We start from the raw sequence: 21,572 nt of genomic DNA, 5'->3' as shown, positions 1-21,572 counted from the left end.
ATGCTGATTGGCTATGTAAAACGGTGTATAATCCCCTATGGCTAAAATTGGCGTATGGCCAAAACCGGTGCTTCTACCCTAAAGTCTATACGTTAGAACGGTCATCTAAAGCAGTATGCTTAGCACATAATTGGTCACTACAATCAGTGGGACTGTTATGCGTAGAAATTCACCAAAAACCCCGTCCCACTTGGAATTTCGTAGCTAAATTTACTTTATGCCCATAATAAAAATTCTTGACTCAAATGAACACGCTATTCTTTATACTATTGTAAAGATTTTAATTTAATTTACCACACACATGGTCAATACGAGGCCTAAATGTGTTAAAATCTTTAAACGCGTTTTTCTCGATTGCATATTTTGGAACATGAGACATGCGTATAACGGCAGTATACCACTCATCAGTCAGCATATTAGATAAATTATTCTGTATGATTCTTTCGCGTTATCGAGCTTTCAAAACATTTAACTTTCGAATAGTGGGCAAAGAGTTTGATTCCGCAACATGGATAATTTTAAGGTGAAGATGAATCGAAGTCAAAGTTCAAATTTTCAAGAGCACGGATTTGGAGAACCAAACATCCATTTAAGCTGAAAACTTAATCGATTGGTCACTAGCTGGTGGTAACCAATCGATATGGTTTGCAGCTCAAACGGATGTTTGGTTCTCCAGATCCGTGCTCTTAAAAATTTGAACTTTGGCTTCGATTCACCTTCACCTTAAATAAATAGAAATGTGTGGACTTTCCATGATTCTTATTCCGGACGCTTCCTTACTTTTGCCTCATATTTCGTACACTTTGATTCAAATTTCGGGCAGATCATGAAAATCATTACTAGAAAAGTCAAATCATCAATTTAAATCGTTACAACACCAAAGAGATGTCTAAGGCAGTTGGGCATAATAAATTTGCATAGATATCCATGAGAAATGCTTATAACAACGAGCATAAAAAGTAAGAACTTTTTAGTGGCAAAAATGAAACATTTCTTGTTTCCCATACAAAGAAGACTGTCCGGTTTTTGATGCTGTTCGTAATATGAATTAAAACGGTACATCAAAGTCTCCATCAGTGAACCCCTCAACAGCCCAGGCACTACAAAACGATAACCCAAGTAACGCGTCTCGCTGACGGGTGACATTTGATAATACAAGTGTATGTGTCATCGCACACCCTGTCCTACCCAGCAAAACAACCGTTGGCAGCAGCGCGACGCCACCCTCTCCCGCTACCTCATTCTACGGCTTGGCGTCCCTTTGTGAACCATCCAAAACACACATCAAAGATAACCGATTCGCGAGCTCTCGAGCTGTGTTTTTCATCGCCTGCCAGTCGCGTCGCAGTTTCGTGTCAGAGTCAGTCGCATTTTCAAGACGTCAAACGACGAGTCGAAAGGTCGCCTTCAAGTGAAATTTTTTTTTCTGTTCGTGATCAAATTTGGGTAAATTTATTCAGTTTTATTCGTGTCGCCGGTGATTAACGACTTCCAAGGAGTCGAGTGCGAATTGAGACGGTGGAATTTGGTGTGATTCTGAGTGCGTTTCTGGGGTACCAGATGGTGTCGAAATTCTCGTGATTGTTCCTCCTCTTCCTCCTTCTGTTTGTGTGTGGGATAAGCTGCACGTAAAATATTCTCAGATCCGAGAGTGAATACATGTTTTCTTGTGCGGTGTAAAGCAGACTTTATTTCCCGTTCCCCCGAATCGCCACCCGTGTCAGTGAACCACATTGGGAACGGAATAAGACAAGCAGCAGAGTGACACTTCGAAGTAAAACAGAAAAGTGCATCCAAACTAGGCAATCGAATCCGCCTTCCGTGATGGCCGACGAAAAAGTGATCCCGGAAACGGCAGGAACCGCCGAGGAGCAGCAGATCGGACTGCTGACCAGCGTCATCCACGAGATCATCTATAGCCCGCTGAACCTGATCCTGGTCGGGGTCATCACCATTCTGGTGTACAAGATCTTCCGCAGCCAGAAGCAACCGTCGGCCGGGCCACCACCGGAACCGGAACTGCCCCGCCTTCGGAGGGACTTCACCGTGGCCGAGCTGCTGCAGTACGACGGGAAGCAACCGGACGGGCGGGTACTTGTTGCCGTCAATGGCAGCGTGTATGATGTAACCAAGGGAAAGCGCTTCTACGGACCCGGTGAGTGTTGTTTGTACAGTTGCTGAAACAGTAGTATTTACCCAATTCTCGCCTGTGTGCCTTATACGGTGGATAGCGGATAATAGGGTGCGGCTTATTTTTCCGGAGTTGGTTCTCAAAACCCGAAAGAAACCTCAAAGTTTGAGCATAAAATATTAAGATGCGAAAATGGCAAATTTGCAAAGAAAGCTCTCCGTTAATAACTGTGAAAGAGCTCATAAGAACACTGAGCAGAGAAGCAGGCTCTGCCCCAGTGAGAACTTCTGGAAGTGCTCACCAAAGTTATTAACTGAGAGCTTTCTTTGCCAAACTTGAAATTTCCATTACGAAATCCAGGACCGATCGGGAATCGAACCCAGACACCTTCAACATGGCTGTGCTTTGTAGCGGTAGACTCTAACCACTCGGCTAAGGAAGGCCCTCCCATACTTTTCCCAAAGATTTTTCTTGCAATCATAGAAAAGATTATGCTAAGAATCCGCAATGGATATTGCAAGGAATCCGCAAGAGTATTATCGTTTGTTGATATTGAGAAATCTCCAGTATTATCGACATTTTTGGAAAGAATCTTGTCAGCAGATCTATGAGTGACTCAAAACAAATCCATTTAGAAAGGATAAAGGAAGGATTCATCGAGGAATCTATCAAGGGGTTTCTATAGGTATTCCTCCATTTGATTTTTTTTAATGTTTTTTAAGAAGCAATAAGAATTCTGTAATAAATTTCATGAAATGTCTTCAGAACTTCCACAAGATTTATCTTATGACCCGCACTCAAAATTTTTTGAATTCTTCAATAACTAAAGAAAGTTATTATATTCTTCGTTAGTTGCTTTATCAAGTTATCCAATAATGTATGCAAAGATCCCTTCGAAACGTTTTACGATCCTTAAAACGATTCTTATCAGTATTCGTCTTGCAATTCCACTAATTACATATCATTCACGTTTTTTACCTATCGAACTCGTCCCAAGACTAACAACTGAAATTTTCGCCAAAAAAAAAACCTCCACAAACAACCTCTATAAATCTCCAAAAAAGTTTTCAAGGGAATGTTTAGAAATTCTTTTAATAATGTTCCTGGAGATGTTAAGATTTCTTTGAACGATTTCACTAAACATTTTTTCCGAGAATAATTCTTCTGCAAACATAGAACAGAAAACAAAAATGTAATAAAGCCAATAATAATCTTAGGACAATTCATCTTACCATAAGTCATCAATTTGTTTGAGCATTCGGCAATAAATCCTAAAGAAATTATGGAAATATTTCCAAAAATTCTATCAGTTATTCTTTATCAAATTTTTTGAGTATGTTTATAGAAATCGTTGAAAACTTCACCAAGAAAACCTTCAAGCCTTTCTCTAAGTAAGAACTTTTCAAGAAATACCATAAGGATTTAAGTGTTCTTTTTTGGATTACACTGATAATTAATAAAGCTATTCTTCCAGCAATTTCTTTTAAAAGTTTTAAGGTATCATTTTTTAAACTTCTCCAGAAATTCTTTCTATAAATGTCTTCACGATGTTGAATTTTGTCTTAAACATTCTTATAGTTGCATCTTTTTGGGTATAATCAGAAAAGTCATGAGGCATCACATCTAAAAAGTTTTACTCAAGTCAATGTTGGAATTTTTCTGAGGGCTACTCGTCGAGAAGTTTTTTCAAGAGTCTCATCTTTGATTTTTTCCTCGAGAAATTACTAAAGGGATTTTAGGAGATTTTTTTTTCTAATTTACTCAAGTTTTGATTAGGAGGTTTTTTAGCGGATCCAGTAGTTAATGCCCAAAAAAAGAAAATTAATGTCCAATTTATAATAGGGTGCGATTCAAATGCCCATCATACAATTTGGAGCAGCACCGATATTAATAATAGACGAAAACATCTTTTAAACTACATGTCGTCTAACAACATAGACAAATGTAATAAAGGGGATTCTCCTACTTTTGTAAACTCTATCCGACAAAAGGTTCTTGATCTTACGATCTGTAGCGACCTGCTATCGGAGAAGATTGTGAACTGGCATGTCTCTGATGAAGAATCATTGTCAGATCATAAACAAATCCGGTTCGATTTTAAAGCTGGATCATAAATAACAGAAAGCTATAGAAACCCAAAGAGAACCAATTGGGATCTCTATCGTTTTCATTCAACGAATAAGAATTCGTATAACGGTAACGGTTTCACAACTGTAAAATGCCTCTAATGGGATCATTGACCAAATGGTTTCATCTTATGATGCCAGCTGTCCTATTCAACAAAGGTCATCTAACAGGGATGTGTCTTGGTGGAATGACAAGCTGGCAGGATTGAGGAAGAAATCCATGCGGTTGTTCATTAGACCATTCAAATGGTCTAGGTAGCATTAAAAAGAAAACGGCAGTTTCACTGTTGACTCTTCAGAAACACTGGAAGTAATGATGAGAACTCATTTCCCTGAATTGATCCCTTTTTCGGATGAAGAACAGGTCTCATATGAGGCAAGACATGTATGGTCGATAAATGCCTATCAGAAAGCTTGTGAAATCTACACGCCTTCGAGCGTCGAATGGGCATTGAGTTCTTTTCAACCTTTCAAATCTGCCGGGAAAGATGATATTTTCCCAGGCTTACTGCAACAAGGAAAAGTGACGCTTTGTCCGCTCTTAACCGAAATATTCAAAGCAAGTGTTTCATATATTCCAAAAGCGTGGCGAAAGGTTCGAGTTATTTTCATTCCAAAAGCTGGAAGAAAAGATAAAACAACTCCCAAAGCCTTTAGACCTATAAGCCTTTCCTCTGTTCTTTTAAAGACAATGGAAAAAAAATTGATGACTTCATCAAGTCAACAAGTTTAATAGAAATGCCTCTTTGTAAATACCTATTTGCGTATCAATCAGGTAAATCTACCATTACGGCGTTGCAGTCGCTAATAAATAAAATCGAGAAATTTCTTGAAGCCAAAGAAATAGCCGTGGTTGCTTTTCTCCATATTGAAGGAGTATTCAATAATGCGTCCTATAGCTCTATGAGTTCAGCCATGGAAGCAAGGGGCTTGGATAAAAGTGTTATTGAATGGGTTATGACTCGAGGATCGGACCATTTCTGCTGATCTAGGAGGTGCGCTAAGATCTACTAAGGGATGTCCTCAAGGAGGAGTGTTATCGCCCTTGATACTGTGTTCTTCTTTAGTAGACGAACTCCTTAGAAATCTAAAAGATCAAGGTTTTGAGGTAATTGAATATGCCGATGATGTGGCCATCTTGTTTCGTGGAATGTTTGATAACACGATTTCCGATCGGTTGCAAACTGCGTAAAACAACACCTCTCAAATGGTGTAGAAAAGAGGGGTTGGACGTAAACCTTTCAAAAACTATTATCATGCTTTTTACCAGAAGGAAAAAGGTAAAGCTTACACAGCCTTCTATGAATGGAGTTCAAATTCAATTTTCGGAAGAAGTTAAACACCTTGGGATTACTTTGGATACGAAATTGAACTGGAACGCTCATCTGACCAAGGTCATAAGTAAAGGTACTAATGCCCTATGGGTCTGCAATAAAGCCCTAGGAAAAACTTGGTAAACTGGATTTATTCAGCAATAGTCCGACCAAAAATTACTTATGCTTCACTGGTATGGTGGCTCAAGACAAAAGAGGTAATCGCTCAGAAGAAGCTGGCTAAGTTGCAAAGACTTGCTTGTATATCAATGACAGGGGCAATGAAAAGTACACCATCAATTGCCTTGGATTACTAAGCTGCAAAAAATGGCTTGCAGTTTATTCGTTATAATGTAATACCAGATGGTGATTTGATTGGTCACATGAAGATCATCAAGGAAATCAATTTGGGGTGAGATAAGCGCCCTAATATAGCGGCTTGGTTTAATCTTACCCCATAGAGGGGGTGACATTGGGTCACTGTAATTGAATTACAGTAGTTTCTCGATTTTATCACTGTTCGTTTTAATATCGCTTCATTATTTCACTCTCGATTTTAGCACGATTTTCTGTTCGATTTTATCACGCCACAATAATAGTTTGCATTTCATTCTTTTTACATTTAAAAATAACCCTAAACAACCAACATGCATCTATTTAACCCATCTTTCATTTCATACGGTCTTTTTCTGCAAAATAAAGCTCAAATTTTGATGAAAATTTTATGACAGAAAATCCATTTTCATTATATCACGCTTCGGTATATCACGTTAAAAAATTTTGGATCCGTGATATAATCGAGAAATTACTGTAACTTGTTTTTGAGAATACCATTGATTGAATTAACCATTCACAGCTGAAAAGTATTGATGAAATACGATGCAAAAAAAACGAAAAGAGATCTAAGATGTATCACAAGTATGTTAAATCTACTGTAAAAAACGATTATTGCAAAAATTGAGGCAATTGTAGGCAAATGTTGACGTCATAATCTCGGTATTTCAGCGATTCAACTTTTTTTTTTTTTTTTTTTTTTTTTTTTTTTTTTTTTTTTTTTTTTTTTTTTTTTTTTTTAATTTCTTTATTAGTATCATCCCAAACATTACATTCATTTCTTATATCTAGGTGTTCTGTGTTATTTGACAACACTATCATCCTAATTTGGTAAAACAAATTTAAGATTTAATTAACATTTTGTTAACAACATATTACATTTCATTTGCCGTAGCAGTTAAGATTTATTACAGGTGAGTTGATTTCACCTGCTTATAAGAGAAAAAAAAAATGTTTTTAATATACTTAACCTAACTTAACCTAAACATATAACGCATTAATCGTGGCAATAGAAGATTGTAACGATTTTTGCCTGAAATTATTAATGATTGTATTTGACATTTGTTCTAATGTTTCAACATTGGATATTCTATGTAACTCATTGGTACTATACCAGGGAGGAAGCCTCAGAATCATTTTCAAAATTTTATTTTGAATTCTCTGCAGAGCTTTCTTCCTGGTATTACAACAGCTAGTCCATATTGGTACAGCATACAACATGGCTGGCCTGAAAATTTGTTTGAATATCAACAGCTTGTTCTTAAGACAAAGTTTTGATTTTCTATTAATAAGGGGATAGAGACATTTTACATATTTATTACATTTGGCTTGAATGCCCTCAATGTGATTTTTGAAAGTTAAATTCTTATCTAGCATGAGCCCTAGATACTTAACTTCATCTGACCAATTTATTGGAACCCCTCTCATCGTGACAACATGTCTACTTGAAGGTTTCAAATAATGAGCTTTTGGTTTATGTGGGAATATTATTAGTTGAGTTTTGGAAGCATTAGGAGAAATCTTCCATTTTTGCAAGTATGAAGAAAAAATATCCAAACTTTTTTGCAATCGACTACAGATGACACGCAGGCTTCGTCCTTTGGCGGAGAGGCCTGTGTCATCCGCAAACAAAGATTTTTGACATCCCTGAGGTAGCTCAGGTAAGTCAGATGTGAAAATATTGTATAATATTGGTCCCAAAATGCTGCCTTGGGGAACACCAGCTCTTACAGGAAGTCTTTCAGATTTGGAGTTCTGATAATTAACCTGAAGTGTACGATTTGACAGATAACTTTGAATTATTCTAACAATGTATGTTGGAAAATTAAAGTTTTTCAATTTTACAATCAAACCTTCATGCCAAACACTGTCGAATGCTTTTTCTATGTCTAGAAGAGCAAGACCAGTAGAATAGCCTTCAGATTTGTTGGAACGGATCAAATTTGTTACACGTAAAAGTTGATGAGTGGTCGAATGTCCATGGCGGAATCCGAACTGTTCATTGGCAAAAATTGAATTTTCGTTGATGTGGGCCATCATTCTGTTCAAAATAACCTTTTCAAATAGTTTACTGATGGAGGAAAGCAAACTGATTGGACGATAGCTAGAAGCTTCTTCAGGATTTTTGTCTGGTTTTAAAATTGGAACAACCTTAGCATTTTTCCATTTGTCAGGAAAATATGCTAATTGAAAACATTTGTTAAATATATCAACTAAAAATGATAAGCTACTTTCTGGAAGTTTCTTGATGAGGATGTAGAAAATTCCATCATCGCCAGGAGCTTTCATGTTTTTGAATTTTTTAATAATAGTTCTCACTTCTTCCAAATCAGTCTCCCAGGCATTTTCGAAAACGTTCTCTTGATTGAGAATATTTTCGAACTCCTGAGTAACTTCATTTTCAATTGGACTAGTAAGTCCTAAATTAAAATTGTGCGCACTTTCAAACTGCATAGCAAGTTTTTGAGCTTTTTCGCAATTACTTAGTAATAATTTGTTTTCCTCTTTCAATGCCGGTATTGGCTTCTGAGGTTTTTTCAAGATTTTCGATAATTTCCAAAAGGGCTTAGAGCCAGGGTCCAATTGAGAAATTTTATTTTCAAAATTTTTGTTTCTTAATTGAGCAAAACGTTTCTTGATTTCTTTCTGCAAATCCTGCCATATAATTTTCATAGCAGGATCGCGAGTGCGTTGAAATTGCCTTCTCCTCACGTTTTTAAGACGGATCAAGAGTTTAAGATCATCGTCTATAATCACGGATTCAAATTTTACTTCACATTTTGGAATTGCAATGCTCCGGGCTTCAACAATGGAACTTGTTAAAGTTTCAAGAGCATTGTCAATATCAAGTTTAGTTTCTAAAGAAATGTTAACATCAAGATTGGAGTCAACATACGTTTTATATATATTCCAGTCGGCTCGTAAATAATTGAAAGTGGAGCTGATAGGATTGAGAATCGCTTCTTGGGATATTTGAAATGTAACAGGGACATGATCAGAATCAAAATCAGCATGAGTAATCAGTTGGCTACAAAGATGACTAGAGTCGGTTAAGACCAAATCAATCGTAGATGGATTTCTAGAAGAGGAAAAACATGTGGGGCTATCAGGGTATTGAATTGAGAAATATCCTGAAGAGCACTCATCAAATAAAATTCTGCCGTTGGAATTACTTTGAGAATTATTCCATGACCGATGTTTGGCATTAAAGTCACCAATGACAAAAAATTTTGACTTATTGCGAGTCAATTTACGCAAGTCAGTTTGGAGCAAATTAACTTGCTGCCCAGAGCATTGAAAAGGCAAATAGGCAGCTATGAAAGTATATTTACCAAACTGTGTTTCAACAGAAACACCTAAAGTTTCAAAAACTTTAGTTTCAAATGATGAAAACAGTTGATGTTTTATACGCCTATGAATGATGATTGCAACTCCCCCACATGCCCCATCAAGTCGATCATTACGATAAACAAAAAAATTAGGATCTCTTTTGAGTTTAGATCCAGGTTTTAAATACGTTTCGGTAATAACTGCTATATGCACGTTATTAACCGTAAGAAAATTAAACAGCTCGTCCTCTTTACCATTCAGAGAACGAGCATTCCAATTTAAAATATTTAAATTATTATTTGGATCCATTAGAAAAACGTAATCCAATAACAATTTGATTTGTAAATTTTACACCTACTTGGACTGCTTCAGTCATAGTGGTGGCTTTGAACATTGCATCAATCATTAGATTCAATTGTTCAGTTAGAAAATTAAAATCAGAGGCAGACATGTCATGTGATTTCCCATTGGAATTTTCGGTAGACGAAGAAGCGGAGTTACCTGTGGCGGTAGGGTTTTTTCCATTTGATTTGAAACTAGTAGAATGGGTACCCATGGATCGAGCAGGGGAGGAGTTCGAATTTCCTGCTACGATATCGGCAAAGGATTTACCGTGGGTAGATACATTCGAAATAGAAAGATTCGAACGGCTACCCGACGGATTAAAATTAGTTTGTGACTGAGCATGATTATGATCTTCCTGATGGGTATGATTCCTTATCAAGCGATCGTTAACTGAAAAAAGAGCATTGTTCGATACTCTACCAGGCAAATTCCGGAAACGACCGTTATCGTAACGGATATTATCTTTCATCTGCCTGGCACGAGCCTCAATGACCTTTTTTCGTGAAGGACAATTCCAAAAATTGGACTTATGATTAGCCCCGCAATTACAACATATGAATTTGGTGGTATCTTCCTTCACTGGACAGACGTCTTTGGCGTGAGAAGAACCTCCGCAAATCATGCATTTAGCATCCATGCGACAATTTTTTGTACCATGACCCCACTTTTGGCACCGACGGCACTGAGTGGGGTTCTGGTAATTTCCTCCAGGTTTCTGAAAATGTTCCCATGTCACACGGACATCAAACAAAAGTTTTGCTTTTTCTAAAGCTTTAATATTATTTAGTTCTTTTTTGTTAAAGTGAACTAAATAAAATTCTTGAGAAAGCCCTTTCCGAACAATGCCAGATTGGGTTCTCTTTTTCATAATGATTACTTGGACTGGGGAAAATCCAAGCAAATCATTTATTCCATTTTTGATCTCTTCAGGTGATTTATAGTCACTTGAGAGACCTTTCAAGACAACTTTGAACAAACGTTCAGTTTTGTCGTCATAAGTAAAAAATTTGTGCTTCTTCTCTTCAAGATGTTTGAGAAGAAGCTCACGATCTTTAAGAGTTTCCGGCAAAACGCGACAGTCTCCTTTCTTTGCGATTTGGAAGGAAACCTTGATTCCCCTAATGGAGTTCAAGATCTCCTGCCTAAATCCCCCAAATTCGGAACAACTGACCACGATAGGCGGCACTCTTTGCTTCCTCACTTGAATCAAAGAGCCTGGGCTAGAGGCTGCTTCGATTTGGTGTTCGGAAAATTTGTCTAGAGCATCGAACTGATTGCTCATTTCGATACAATTATTCATTTCACCCTTGGAAGAAACTTCGCATTCCGGGGAAGCGTCCTTTCTTCCATTCTTGCCACGTGTAGTGACAGTTTTAAAACCCACTTTTTTGGAAGGAAGTAGTGAATTCAGAGATTCACCCTTCCTTTTGTTTGTTGTTGATACCATGTTTAATTAATAAACGAAAGAAGACGTGACCTTCGAAAGGTTTTTTCCCAAGACGGTGTCCAAGAAGGATTACCACCGCTAGCTTTCGCCAACGGGTCCAACGAAAAATCGAAGGCACGGGTCCAAACAAGGATCGTAAAGGGATCAATAGTAGAAAAAATAGTACTGAAAAGTACTGTTTTAGTAGCACTGAAAAGTACCGTTTTTAATTTTAGCACTGAAAAGTACTGTTTTTGTAGCACTGAAAAGTACTGTTTTATTGCTTTAGGTAGTTTTTAAGAAAACTTCCAAGAGCAGAGAGAATTCGTGTACGCACAGCACGAAGGTACGATGCGCACTGACAGCGATTCAACTCATTTATATAATATAAAAACACTACCGTCGTTGGGGGTGACAATGGGTCAAAAAGGGATATGTGCGTTTTATTTTTTGAATAACTATCGCAATTTAACTCCAATAAACTTCAAATTTGGTGTGTATGTACTGTAATGGTACATTAACAACTGTTCAAAAAATTAAAGACAAATATTTATTCACAGCGGCACCACAAGTGAATGAAAAATGACCCAATCTCACCCCATAGAGGGGGTGACATTGGGTCACTGTAATTAAAATAACTTGTTTTTGAGAATATGATTTCAAAACCATTCACAACTGAAAAATATTGATAAAAACCGATGCAAACAAGACAAAAAGATATCTAAGATGTTTCACAAGTATGATAAACCCACTTAAAAGAAAAATTATACAGAAAATTGAAGAGCTATGGGAAAAAATATGTAAACCCAACATTTATTGTCAAGTTTACATAAATTTTCTTGGTTTTCCCTCAAATTGTCTTCAAAGTCTCATCCCCATTGCTATAAAGCCCATTCAGTTTCCCCAAAGGTGTACTGAAACAGTGATTATTTTAAACCTTCGCAAATAGTTAAATTTCGGTGCCAAATTCCACGATCAATAAATTTCAGGCAGAAGTTGACGTCATAATCCCAGTGTTTCAGCGATCCAACTGATTTGTACTTCCGTGAGATGTTTCTATAATATGAAAACACTGATAGATAATCAAATTTAGGAAAAAAAAACACCCTTTTGATAAAAAAATTACGATGTTGCTGCGCACGAAACACAATTGCTGGTTTGAGAAGTTGTCAAAATGCGTTGTATTGTTATTCAATGCACGAAATACTCAAGTAGACTTGTTTGATGTTTCAGAGATGCTGTATATAGGCCGGTTTGCTACTGACAAGAAAAGGAATCGCCTATCTCGATGCGTGGAAAATTTCTCCCAAGAAATGGTCAAGAAAATCACTTTTTTCTGATCGCAGTACGCAGTTGAGAAGAAATGTCACTTCAAAGGGGCTCTCTGTAGGAAATTTCTTGACCCTTCCAGTCAAGGAATTTCTTTACTTTTCTTGAGCGAAACAGCATACTTAGCTTATAGAAAGAATAAACACATCTTAATGAAAAAAGAGAACACCCGGCACCGTAAAATGTCAAAAAAGTGGACTTGGAATTTCATTTACTATCGTTCTTGCTTGACTCAATCTCACCCCCATTTTCAATGTTTTAGGCATCGTACCGAAAAAAATGATTTTTTTTTGTGGGAAAATCAAACAGATTCCGGAAAATACATGTGATGTGTAATGAAAAGACTTTCAACATTCTACTAATACAACGATAGAGGCTGGAGTACATGCGTGATACTTTGTACAGGAGAAATTTAATGTTGTAAATTTTATCTAGTTTCAACATGCAAGTTTATTGATGTAGTAAACTTAAACGACTATTTCTTAAAATGTATATTGTTATGAATTATGTGTAATAATATGTTCCCTAACATAGGATTTATTAATTTTAGTAATATCAGCGTTATTAGCTGAAATATTTCACAAAACATATTTTTCCGTTTTGACCCAATCTCACCCCCTAGACCCATTGTCACCCCCATCGACGGTAATAAATAATAAAATTAAAAAAAAAAAAACCTTTGATAAAATAACACGATTTTATTGCGCACGAAAAACAGTTGCTGGTTTGAGAAGTTGTCAAAATGCGTTGCATTGTTATTCAATGCATGACAACCTCAACTAGACTTGTTTGATGTTTCAGCGATGCTGTATTTAGAAAAAATAAACACATCTTAATGAAGAATAAGAACACATGGCATCGTAAAACGACTAAAAAGTAGACTTGTGATTTCATTCACCATCGTTCTTCCTTGACCCAATCTCACCCCCATTTTTAATGTTTTAGACACCGTACCGAAAAAAATGAATTTTTTGTGGAAAAATCAAATAGATTCCGGAAAATACGTGTGAAGTTTATTGTAAAGACTTTCAACCTTCTACTAATATACCAAAAGAGAATAGAGTACATGCGTGATACTTTGCACAGGAGAAATTTAATGTTGTAAATTTTGTCTAGTTTCAACATACAAGTTTGTTGATATATTAAACAAAAACTACTATTTCTAAAAATGTATATTGTGATTAATTTTGTTCAATAATATGTTCCCTACCATATGAATTTTAAATTTTGGTATTATCAGCGTTATTAGTAGAAATATTTCAAAAATCATATTTTTCCGTTTTGACCCAATCTCACCCCCCAGACCCATTGTCACCCCCATCGACGGTATTTTGATGTTTCGAATGCCAGGGGTATGTTTTCCTGAAACTGTCAAACACAATTGGGCTAGTCTGTGTGAACAGCGACCAAATAAGGGCGCATAAAGAGTTGAAGAGTTATTTCTGTGTGCTATCAAAAACAGGGTTATCATTAATCATGACGTCGATAACATCTAATTTTCAGGAGCATAAATCTACAGAACTAAAGCGTGCTCTGAGATGAAAATTTGACCGATTGATCACAATAAACGTTAATGTTCGTGGTATTCAGCAGCGAATTCCAATCGTTTACTGTTTGCTTTATAATCTAAGTATACAAAATTAGTCATTTTTGGGGTCGTAGATCATATAAAACGTACACCGCGTCCAATATATTCTCATACAAATTCGAGATAACATTACTTTGCGCTTGTCTAACTGACATCATTGGTGATAATATTTTTTAGTGGTTATAATACTGATTCACTACAGGAAATATTTTGAAAATATTTCAATTATAAACTTATTTTATCAACTTAAGAATATACGAAAAATATTTCCAGCGGCACGCTCATTGGCAGAGCCCAATTTCAATCTGCAGTTATTGCACATATATTTATCAAATTTTATCAATATTTATCTATTCAAAACGCAATATGATTAACTTAAAGTTTCTGAAACTTTTTTGTGAATGCTCTGATTTTCACTTTGTAAACCAGACCGATATGAACAAAAATTCATTTAAAGTGCAAAACACGACTTCAATGGACATTTCATCACTTATCATAGCAATTATTTTTTCTTATTCATAAAACAAGTTATTCTACGTTAGTATAATACTACCAGACTACAATGAAATACTACAATATTGGATTATCCTACATTCAGTAAAGTTATACCAAAGAAAAGAAAAAGTGTATGAGAATATATTGGACACGGTGTAAGGGTTACGAGTCGCCACTGAGTGATATGATAGTTTTCAATAATTAATTTATTTGAACGTTCAGTTGAAACGCATAGAACGATTATAATTCAGCAGTACACGACACTGAAGACGGTCTTACAGTTGAGGTCGAAATATGCGTATCTACCAAATAATACAAACTTTAGCACTAAATTCGGGTTTCATTTATTTATAGGTATTCCACTAAACAGCCAGAAGATCTATTTTCATTTTCTAACTACTTATGCTCAACACTCATCTAATTCGGTTAAACTTAAGTTCATCAATAATCAATTGTGTTCTATAGATATTGTTTGTTTGAAAGAAAGGGTTTAATTTTACATAAATTTGGCCTTGGTTTCTATGTTTTGCTTGTTTTTGAATTTTGAAATTTGTCAGGATTTTTTTTTCAGAATGTTCTGAAATTCATTCACGATTTTCGCTACAATGTTGTCAACAATCCAAAACCTCGTTTCATTCCACAGATTTGTTAAGAAATGCTTCAAGTACCATTTATGACAATCAAGTCTTGTCCTAGACAAATAACCGCTACTAAATATTTCAATTTACTACAAATTATAGACATTCTAAATGCACCAAATATAAAGATTAGTTATTAGAACGCCCATAGAACGCATTTTATTTTTCTAGTCATTTTTATGACTAATACTTGCAGTTTTAAGTCACTTTTATTAAGGTTTTTGGTCACTATTTTGATTATTTTGATCACTAAAGTCACTATTATTTTGCTGTCTGACCGCTACCAGCCCTGTGGGAGTGATTTTTTGCACCAATTCTTTATTCTTCATTTGACTTGAACTGAATTTTATGTTTTTATTTGTCGATTCCGTCTAGGTATTGCTATTATTGCACTGAAGTAGAAAGTCTGGCTTGCCTGATTGATACTTAAATGAGCTGTTGTTTCCCTGCCGGCATCATAAGGGATTCCCTAATTTTGGATGTGTCTTTCAGATTAGTTCATTTTATATGAAGAACTGCAAATATATATGTGGAGAGAAAGGTCGCATCACTTCAAAAAATCGGCGCCCCTTCTTCTATATTCATGCAATAATATTTGATCTGGATTAAGTGAATGTATAAAAACTTAATCAAACCCAAAATTTATCAAATATTACTACGCAATTTTACATCCACACAAAACTACCATCGCAAGAACTATTTTGTATTACGTGATGGAAGAAATTTTTCTTAACCCGTATAGGCCTGAGTGAAAGCAAAAATTCTAAAACCCTCACCGCTCAGCGAATTCTTTATGGATTCAAATGGTTTTTTGTCAGTTTACTGGTACACATATCTAGTTTCTAGAAGTGGACAGAGGAACGCGGAAATATTCCTATGGCCGGAGTTATTCTGGTGGATCACTAGGTCAGGTTGGGTGAGAAGGGTACTGAGCGTTTGTGCATTTGAAGGTAGGCAAATTTCAAGTCACAGAGAAATTCCGGAATCGGCTATAATGTGGCTACTACATGGCGGAATTTTAAGAAAATTGCATCGGTGTAAACCTTTTGAGAAACGATTGAATTGGATAACTATGCGTTTTGCATTTGATTAATGCTACAAATGATCGTTTTTGGGTCCCGGGACGCCTCAAACTTACGATAAAGTGGCCAATTTATACCTGAACATCTGTGCCAAGCTTATGAGAACGCATTTTAGTGCACAATTATGTTTGATTTTTACTTTTCGAGAATTGAAACGGTTTAGTATCCAATAAATCTACAGCCGGTTCTTACGGGCATGACGTCCGAAAGGCGATATCAGGTATATTTTAAAAGGTGCAAAACTCTTCATTCATATTGTTGAATATCTGATCTTAATGATTTTTGCAAATTAAAATGATTGCCATTGCAAATAAATAAAGGTAACTTGGCATGTCCCAAAAAATAGCCCTTTTTTATCCGACTTGACCCAGTGACCCACCGAAATAACTCTGGCCACAGGAATATTTCCAAGTTCCTCTGGCCACTTCTAGGAACTAGATATGTGGGCTAGTGAACTGACAAAAAATCATATGAATCCGTTAAGAATTCGCTGAGCGGTGAGGGTTTCAGTATTTTTGCTTTCACTCAGGCCTATACGGGTTAACATGTTTGATAGGATTGTCATATCACCTCTGTTGCTCGGACTAACCCTTGTTGCTTGAGAATTGTGAGTTATCTAACAAATCAACGCATCTATCGTCGTGATTACATTCAGTAATTTTATTCTAATTTTTTGCAATTTGCTACAGCATGCCTATGCAATTTACTATACATCCGCCAACCAACCATACTTAGAATAAAATTTCTTCCCTCAAAGTATATCCAGCAGTTCTGAATTCTATTTACAAATACTATCTACAGAAAAAAATCACCGGTTTCACAACCAGTTGGGCCTCATTCATGACATATGTTATTTCAATTTGGAAGTATACACGAATTTTTGTTTTTTGAGAACTACCTACTATCAAAAAGTAAGCCGCACCCTAGGTTCGTGTGTGAGTTTCTGTTTCGGTTTTCGGTTCTGCTGTTGCAGCAATGCGTTTCTACTTCAACCCAACTACCTACCTAAGTGTGTAGGGGTTCGTTGGCATTTGGGTTTTGTTATTCGCTTCCTCCTGCACATGCACACGCAGCTCAGCGAGTAGGCGAGAGGCGCATAGCATTCGTTGCTGCAGAGTGAGAGGAGGTAGCAAGAAGGGGACCGCTTCCTACCATGATGGTTCTCGTTCTTGTTGGGTCGAAATGGTCATCGCTTCACTGGTCGGGTATCAGATTTAATTACTTTTATGGGCCTCTAGATGAGGACGTACTCAGACTCAGACATAATACGAGGTGGCGTTAACGAGTTGAGGTTTCTGAGCAGGGTTTAATGGAATTATAATGGTTATTTCAATTTTTTTGTTCAGAGACCTTAAGGCTTTTGAAGAGATTTGCTGTTTCAAGAACAATCTTCTAAGACTTGTTCAATATTCAGTACTAAATTACGTAATATAGTTATATGCATCTGATCCCATTATGAGGCTTATGTTCAATTTTAAACTATAGGATGTCCCAAAAAGTATGGGCACGACTTTTTCAAACAACTAAATATTTTTACATATTTGTATTTTTCTCGGGGTTTATTAGATGCTGCCTGTAAAAAAAATGTTTGAAAAAATAACTTTTTAGTTTGAAACGTTTGATTTTAGTAAATCAATTCTTATCACAGACTCTACTTTTGTGTTTTGTTGGAACTTAACTACAGTAAGGACCCGATTTTGTCAGCCCCTCGATGAATTTTAGGCTGGCAAAATGGGGAACCTGACAAAATCGGGTCATTTTATTTTGTTCCTGTTTTTCAAATTTTTAACGTGTTTCATGGTTACATGGACTTTTAAGAGGGCAATGGACATGGACGTAGCCAGTTTTTTTTTTTCAGGGGCTCCCCCCTTCCTTATATTGGTAATATCGATTTTTTTCACTTTTAACAAAAGGCAGTGCCATTGCCTCCTCTGGCTACGCCCATGCGTGCATGACATCAAACATCATCATTAACTTTAATGTAAACGTTGTAAAACATGACGATTACATTTTTTTGACAAATTTAAAATAGGCTGACAAAATCGGGTCAAAAAGCTGACAAAATCGGGGGTAGACAAAATCGGGGGCAGACAAAATCGGGAGCTGAAAAAACCGGGTCAGTACTGTAGTAATAAATAACTATCGAAAAGCTAAACATTACATATAATTTGCAATTGGATTAGATGGACAAATTGATGTGAAGATTTGCGAAAAAGTTACACGTCTTCTCAGTGAGAATCGAACTCACGACTCCCCGATCTCTAGTTGGGGCGCGTTACCATTACGCCATGAGAGGATTCATGAACGCAGCTCAATAATCACGTGGTCCTTTTTCGCAAAGTGCACCTCTTTCGGAAGAATTAGATGCCCATCCAAACACAACAAAGAGTTTTTAGATATATTAAAATTTCTAACTGAATCTAAGAAAGAAGTCCTACACTGCCCATAACTGCATATTTGTAACATTCGACAAAAGTAGTAAATTGAATAACAAGTGTGCATTTCATGGCAGTATGGGAGGAAACTATAATTTCAAAAAAATTACCAGGAACTCAAAAGTGCTTATTTGAGGCTGATATTCTGTACAACTCATATCGCATACTAGGTGAATAGTCAGAAAATAATTCTGATTGAAATTTCATTGCTGTTACATTACGAGGCTCATTTATAATCTCAATGTGACTGTTATGCGGTTATAATTACCAATGTGAAAAAACAACTTGGTATTTTTTTTTCGAATTTTCTAGAACAATCCCACAGATTTCAGTAAGTTGATCGAAAGTATTTATCATTTTATGACACTCCATGGTATTAACTCCATTTTGTCAAAAATGTCGAATGTGACTGTTATGGGTGTTATGGGCAGTACATGAATCTTCGAAGTAATTCCTGAAGACGTTCTTAATTTATAGGTTTGAATCTTTTAGAAATCAAGAAAATTTTCTAAAATTTTAAGAAGAATCTGTGGGAAAACCTGTGGTATAAATCGAAAAGCTATCTTAGAAAACACACTCAAATTTTTGAAGATATCCTGAACAAAAATCTTGTAAAAATCCGCGAAGTCACTGGAAGAACTCCACTGGTTAAATGCCGTAATTACATTCATTCTTCTATTAATTACTCCAGTAGTCATTCTAGGAAAAAAACACGAGGGTGATTAACCCTTGGGATGACCAAAGTTTTTGAAAAAAAAAGTTTAAAGATAATTTTTAGGAGTTCATTCCTCGAAAAACGCCACCTTAAATACGGAACAGATATATGGTCTCAGATACATTTCGCGAGCAGGCTCTCTTCTTCTTCTTCTTCTTCTTGGCATTAATGTCCTCGCTGGGACTAGTGTTCAATGAGCACTTTCACAGTTATTAACTGAGAGCTGCCAAAGTTGCCATTTTCGCATTCGTAGGGGGACTGGGGGTAGTTTGCCCACGTTAAGCAGAACAGCGATTTTAGATGTGAAAAACATTATTATATGCTCTTTTTTTATTATGGTCGGATAGACAAACATGTTTTCTACCAAATAGTGGAAACAGCTATCCATTCTAACTTTTCTGGGGTTTATAAATTAATTTTAAAAAAATGCTTGCTTAAGTGCATATGTATTGTTTTGCGGGGTAAAACGCCCCGCTTGAGTTCGGCGTTAGCCATGCTGTAAACGAACGCACACAATCATGCATGTATATCTGTTGCATACATCTGGGCATTTGTTCAGATGTTATTGTTCAGTAATAGTATACATGCTGATGCGAAAAATGTACATTTGTAAGGTTCCAATTTTTGTGTAACTTCAACGTGGCATTACGTTTGGTAGAATTTGAAGTCAAACGGCTGTTTTGGTGTTATGATATAGGGGTGGGCGTTTTGCCCCCAGAGTTGATTAAAGTTTAGGTCCTTCAATAAGCTTTTTGAGGGCAAATTTAACATATATTTTGCACGTAATACAAACTATGACAGTGCACAAGTTGGCTCTTGGCAATAGTTTCAGTAATTTGGTTATTTATCGACTTAAAAAATGACATTGAAAGTCGCACAAAATTGCAACGAAAACAGCGAAAAACGTTTTTATACGATTTTATCGATTTGGTTGAGAAAAACACATAAAAACATATTAGGAAAAGCATTTTCATCCATTTTCTATGATCTAGGGTGAAAAAAAGCATTGTAAAACTCATCGTTCGCCCAAATCGATGGTGGCGCGTTTTGCCCCCTATGGGCATATTACCCCCAGTTCCCCTATATCGTGTGGCAGGTACGATTATACTCCATGCCCAGAGAAGTCAAGGAAATTTCCATTACGAAAAGATCCTGGACCGACCGGGAATCGAACCCAGACACCTTCAGCATGGCTTTGGTTTGTAGCCGCGGACTCTAAACACACGGCTAAGGCAGACTTACGATCTGTTTTTCGATTCAGAGAACTTACGTATTCTCGCCAGTATAAGCTGATCTATCCTCTATCGATTCACACCGACAGACCTGTTAAAAACTTTTTGAAGACGTTTTTACAACGCTTTGAACATCTTATGTTCGTGTGACTATTGTCGGCAGCCTCATTTTCTTCGGCAGCTTCCCCATAAGAACTGCAGGCAAATCTCTTCGGTAGCTCCATATCAGTCGCATTTTGAGGCGTGTGCATTTGATTTGATCACATCTCTGGTGAAGTTGTTTGTTCAGTCTCGGAAAGCTGACATAAGGACTGTTAATTTTATAAAGTGGACACCTTGTTTATGTTATATCTCTTTTATTTATTGATAAAATCTTAATCGTTTTTTTGTGTATCGTTCAACTATTATTCTAGAATGCGATGAAAATATAAAATCATACAAAATGATTTTGATTGAAGAACTAAAACGATTTTCCGAAAACCCTTAAGAAAAACTGATCATCAAAGTTAAGCATTATTTTTCGCATAACAAAAATCCTTATGTTTATGAACAAATTATATGTTGGTATCCTTTACTATTCTAATATAGGTAGAGCTTTAAAAAAATCAATAATATTCCAACAATCTCTGACACTAGGTCACTCTAGGGATTTATCCTTTAAGGCCAAATTTGCTGATAAACCATCCTTTTACTCCCAGAAAAAAGTAAAATAGAAAGCGTGTCAAAAATTGTTTAGATTACTAAAGAAACTTTATTTGTATAAATGGGGGCTAAATCGTGAGTTTCAATCGCATTTTTAAGTATAAAATTTACTCTTTATGGTACAGTGATACCTCCATGACTCGATATCGACTCATGGAACCATACTAAAAACAAAATTTCATGGTTACTATGATGGTCCCTAGAAGCAGCCTTCCAAAGGATTGCTGTTCCATGACTCGATATTTCCATGAGTCGATGGTCCCTTTAATATCGACTCATGGAGGTTTCACTGTAGTTTTATGGAAAAATCTCATACCGTAAAACGGGGTAACTTTGATAATGCTGGTAACTT

At 36.3% G+C, this 21,572-nt stretch overlaps 1 protein-coding gene across 1 annotated transcript in view; it reads left to right on the top strand.

Annotated features, from left to right (window-relative positions):
- The first annotated feature begins 1,316 nt into the window (after positions 1-1,316).
- Positions 1,317-21,572, top strand: part of LOC5564249 (membrane-associated progesterone receptor component 1) — a 57,590-nt gene continuing 37,334 nt past the window's right edge. The window contains exon 1 of the mRNA XM_001648550.2: positions 1,317-2,155. Within this exon, the coding sequence (XP_001648600.1) occupies positions 1,825-2,155 (331 nt within the window). The 5' untranslated portion in view covers positions 1,317-1,824. The remainder of the gene's footprint in view (positions 2,156-21,572) is intronic.

The sequence above is a fragment of the Aedes aegypti genome, chromosome 1 (assembly GCF_002204515.2).
Source record: "Aedes aegypti strain LVP_AGWG chromosome 1, AaegL5.0 Primary Assembly, whole genome shotgun sequence".
Taxonomy (NCBI): Eukaryota; Metazoa; Arthropoda; class Insecta; order Diptera; family Culicidae; genus Aedes; species Aedes aegypti.
Note: the sequence above shows the minus strand (reverse complement) of the source record. Positions and strands in the feature narration are given on the sequence as shown.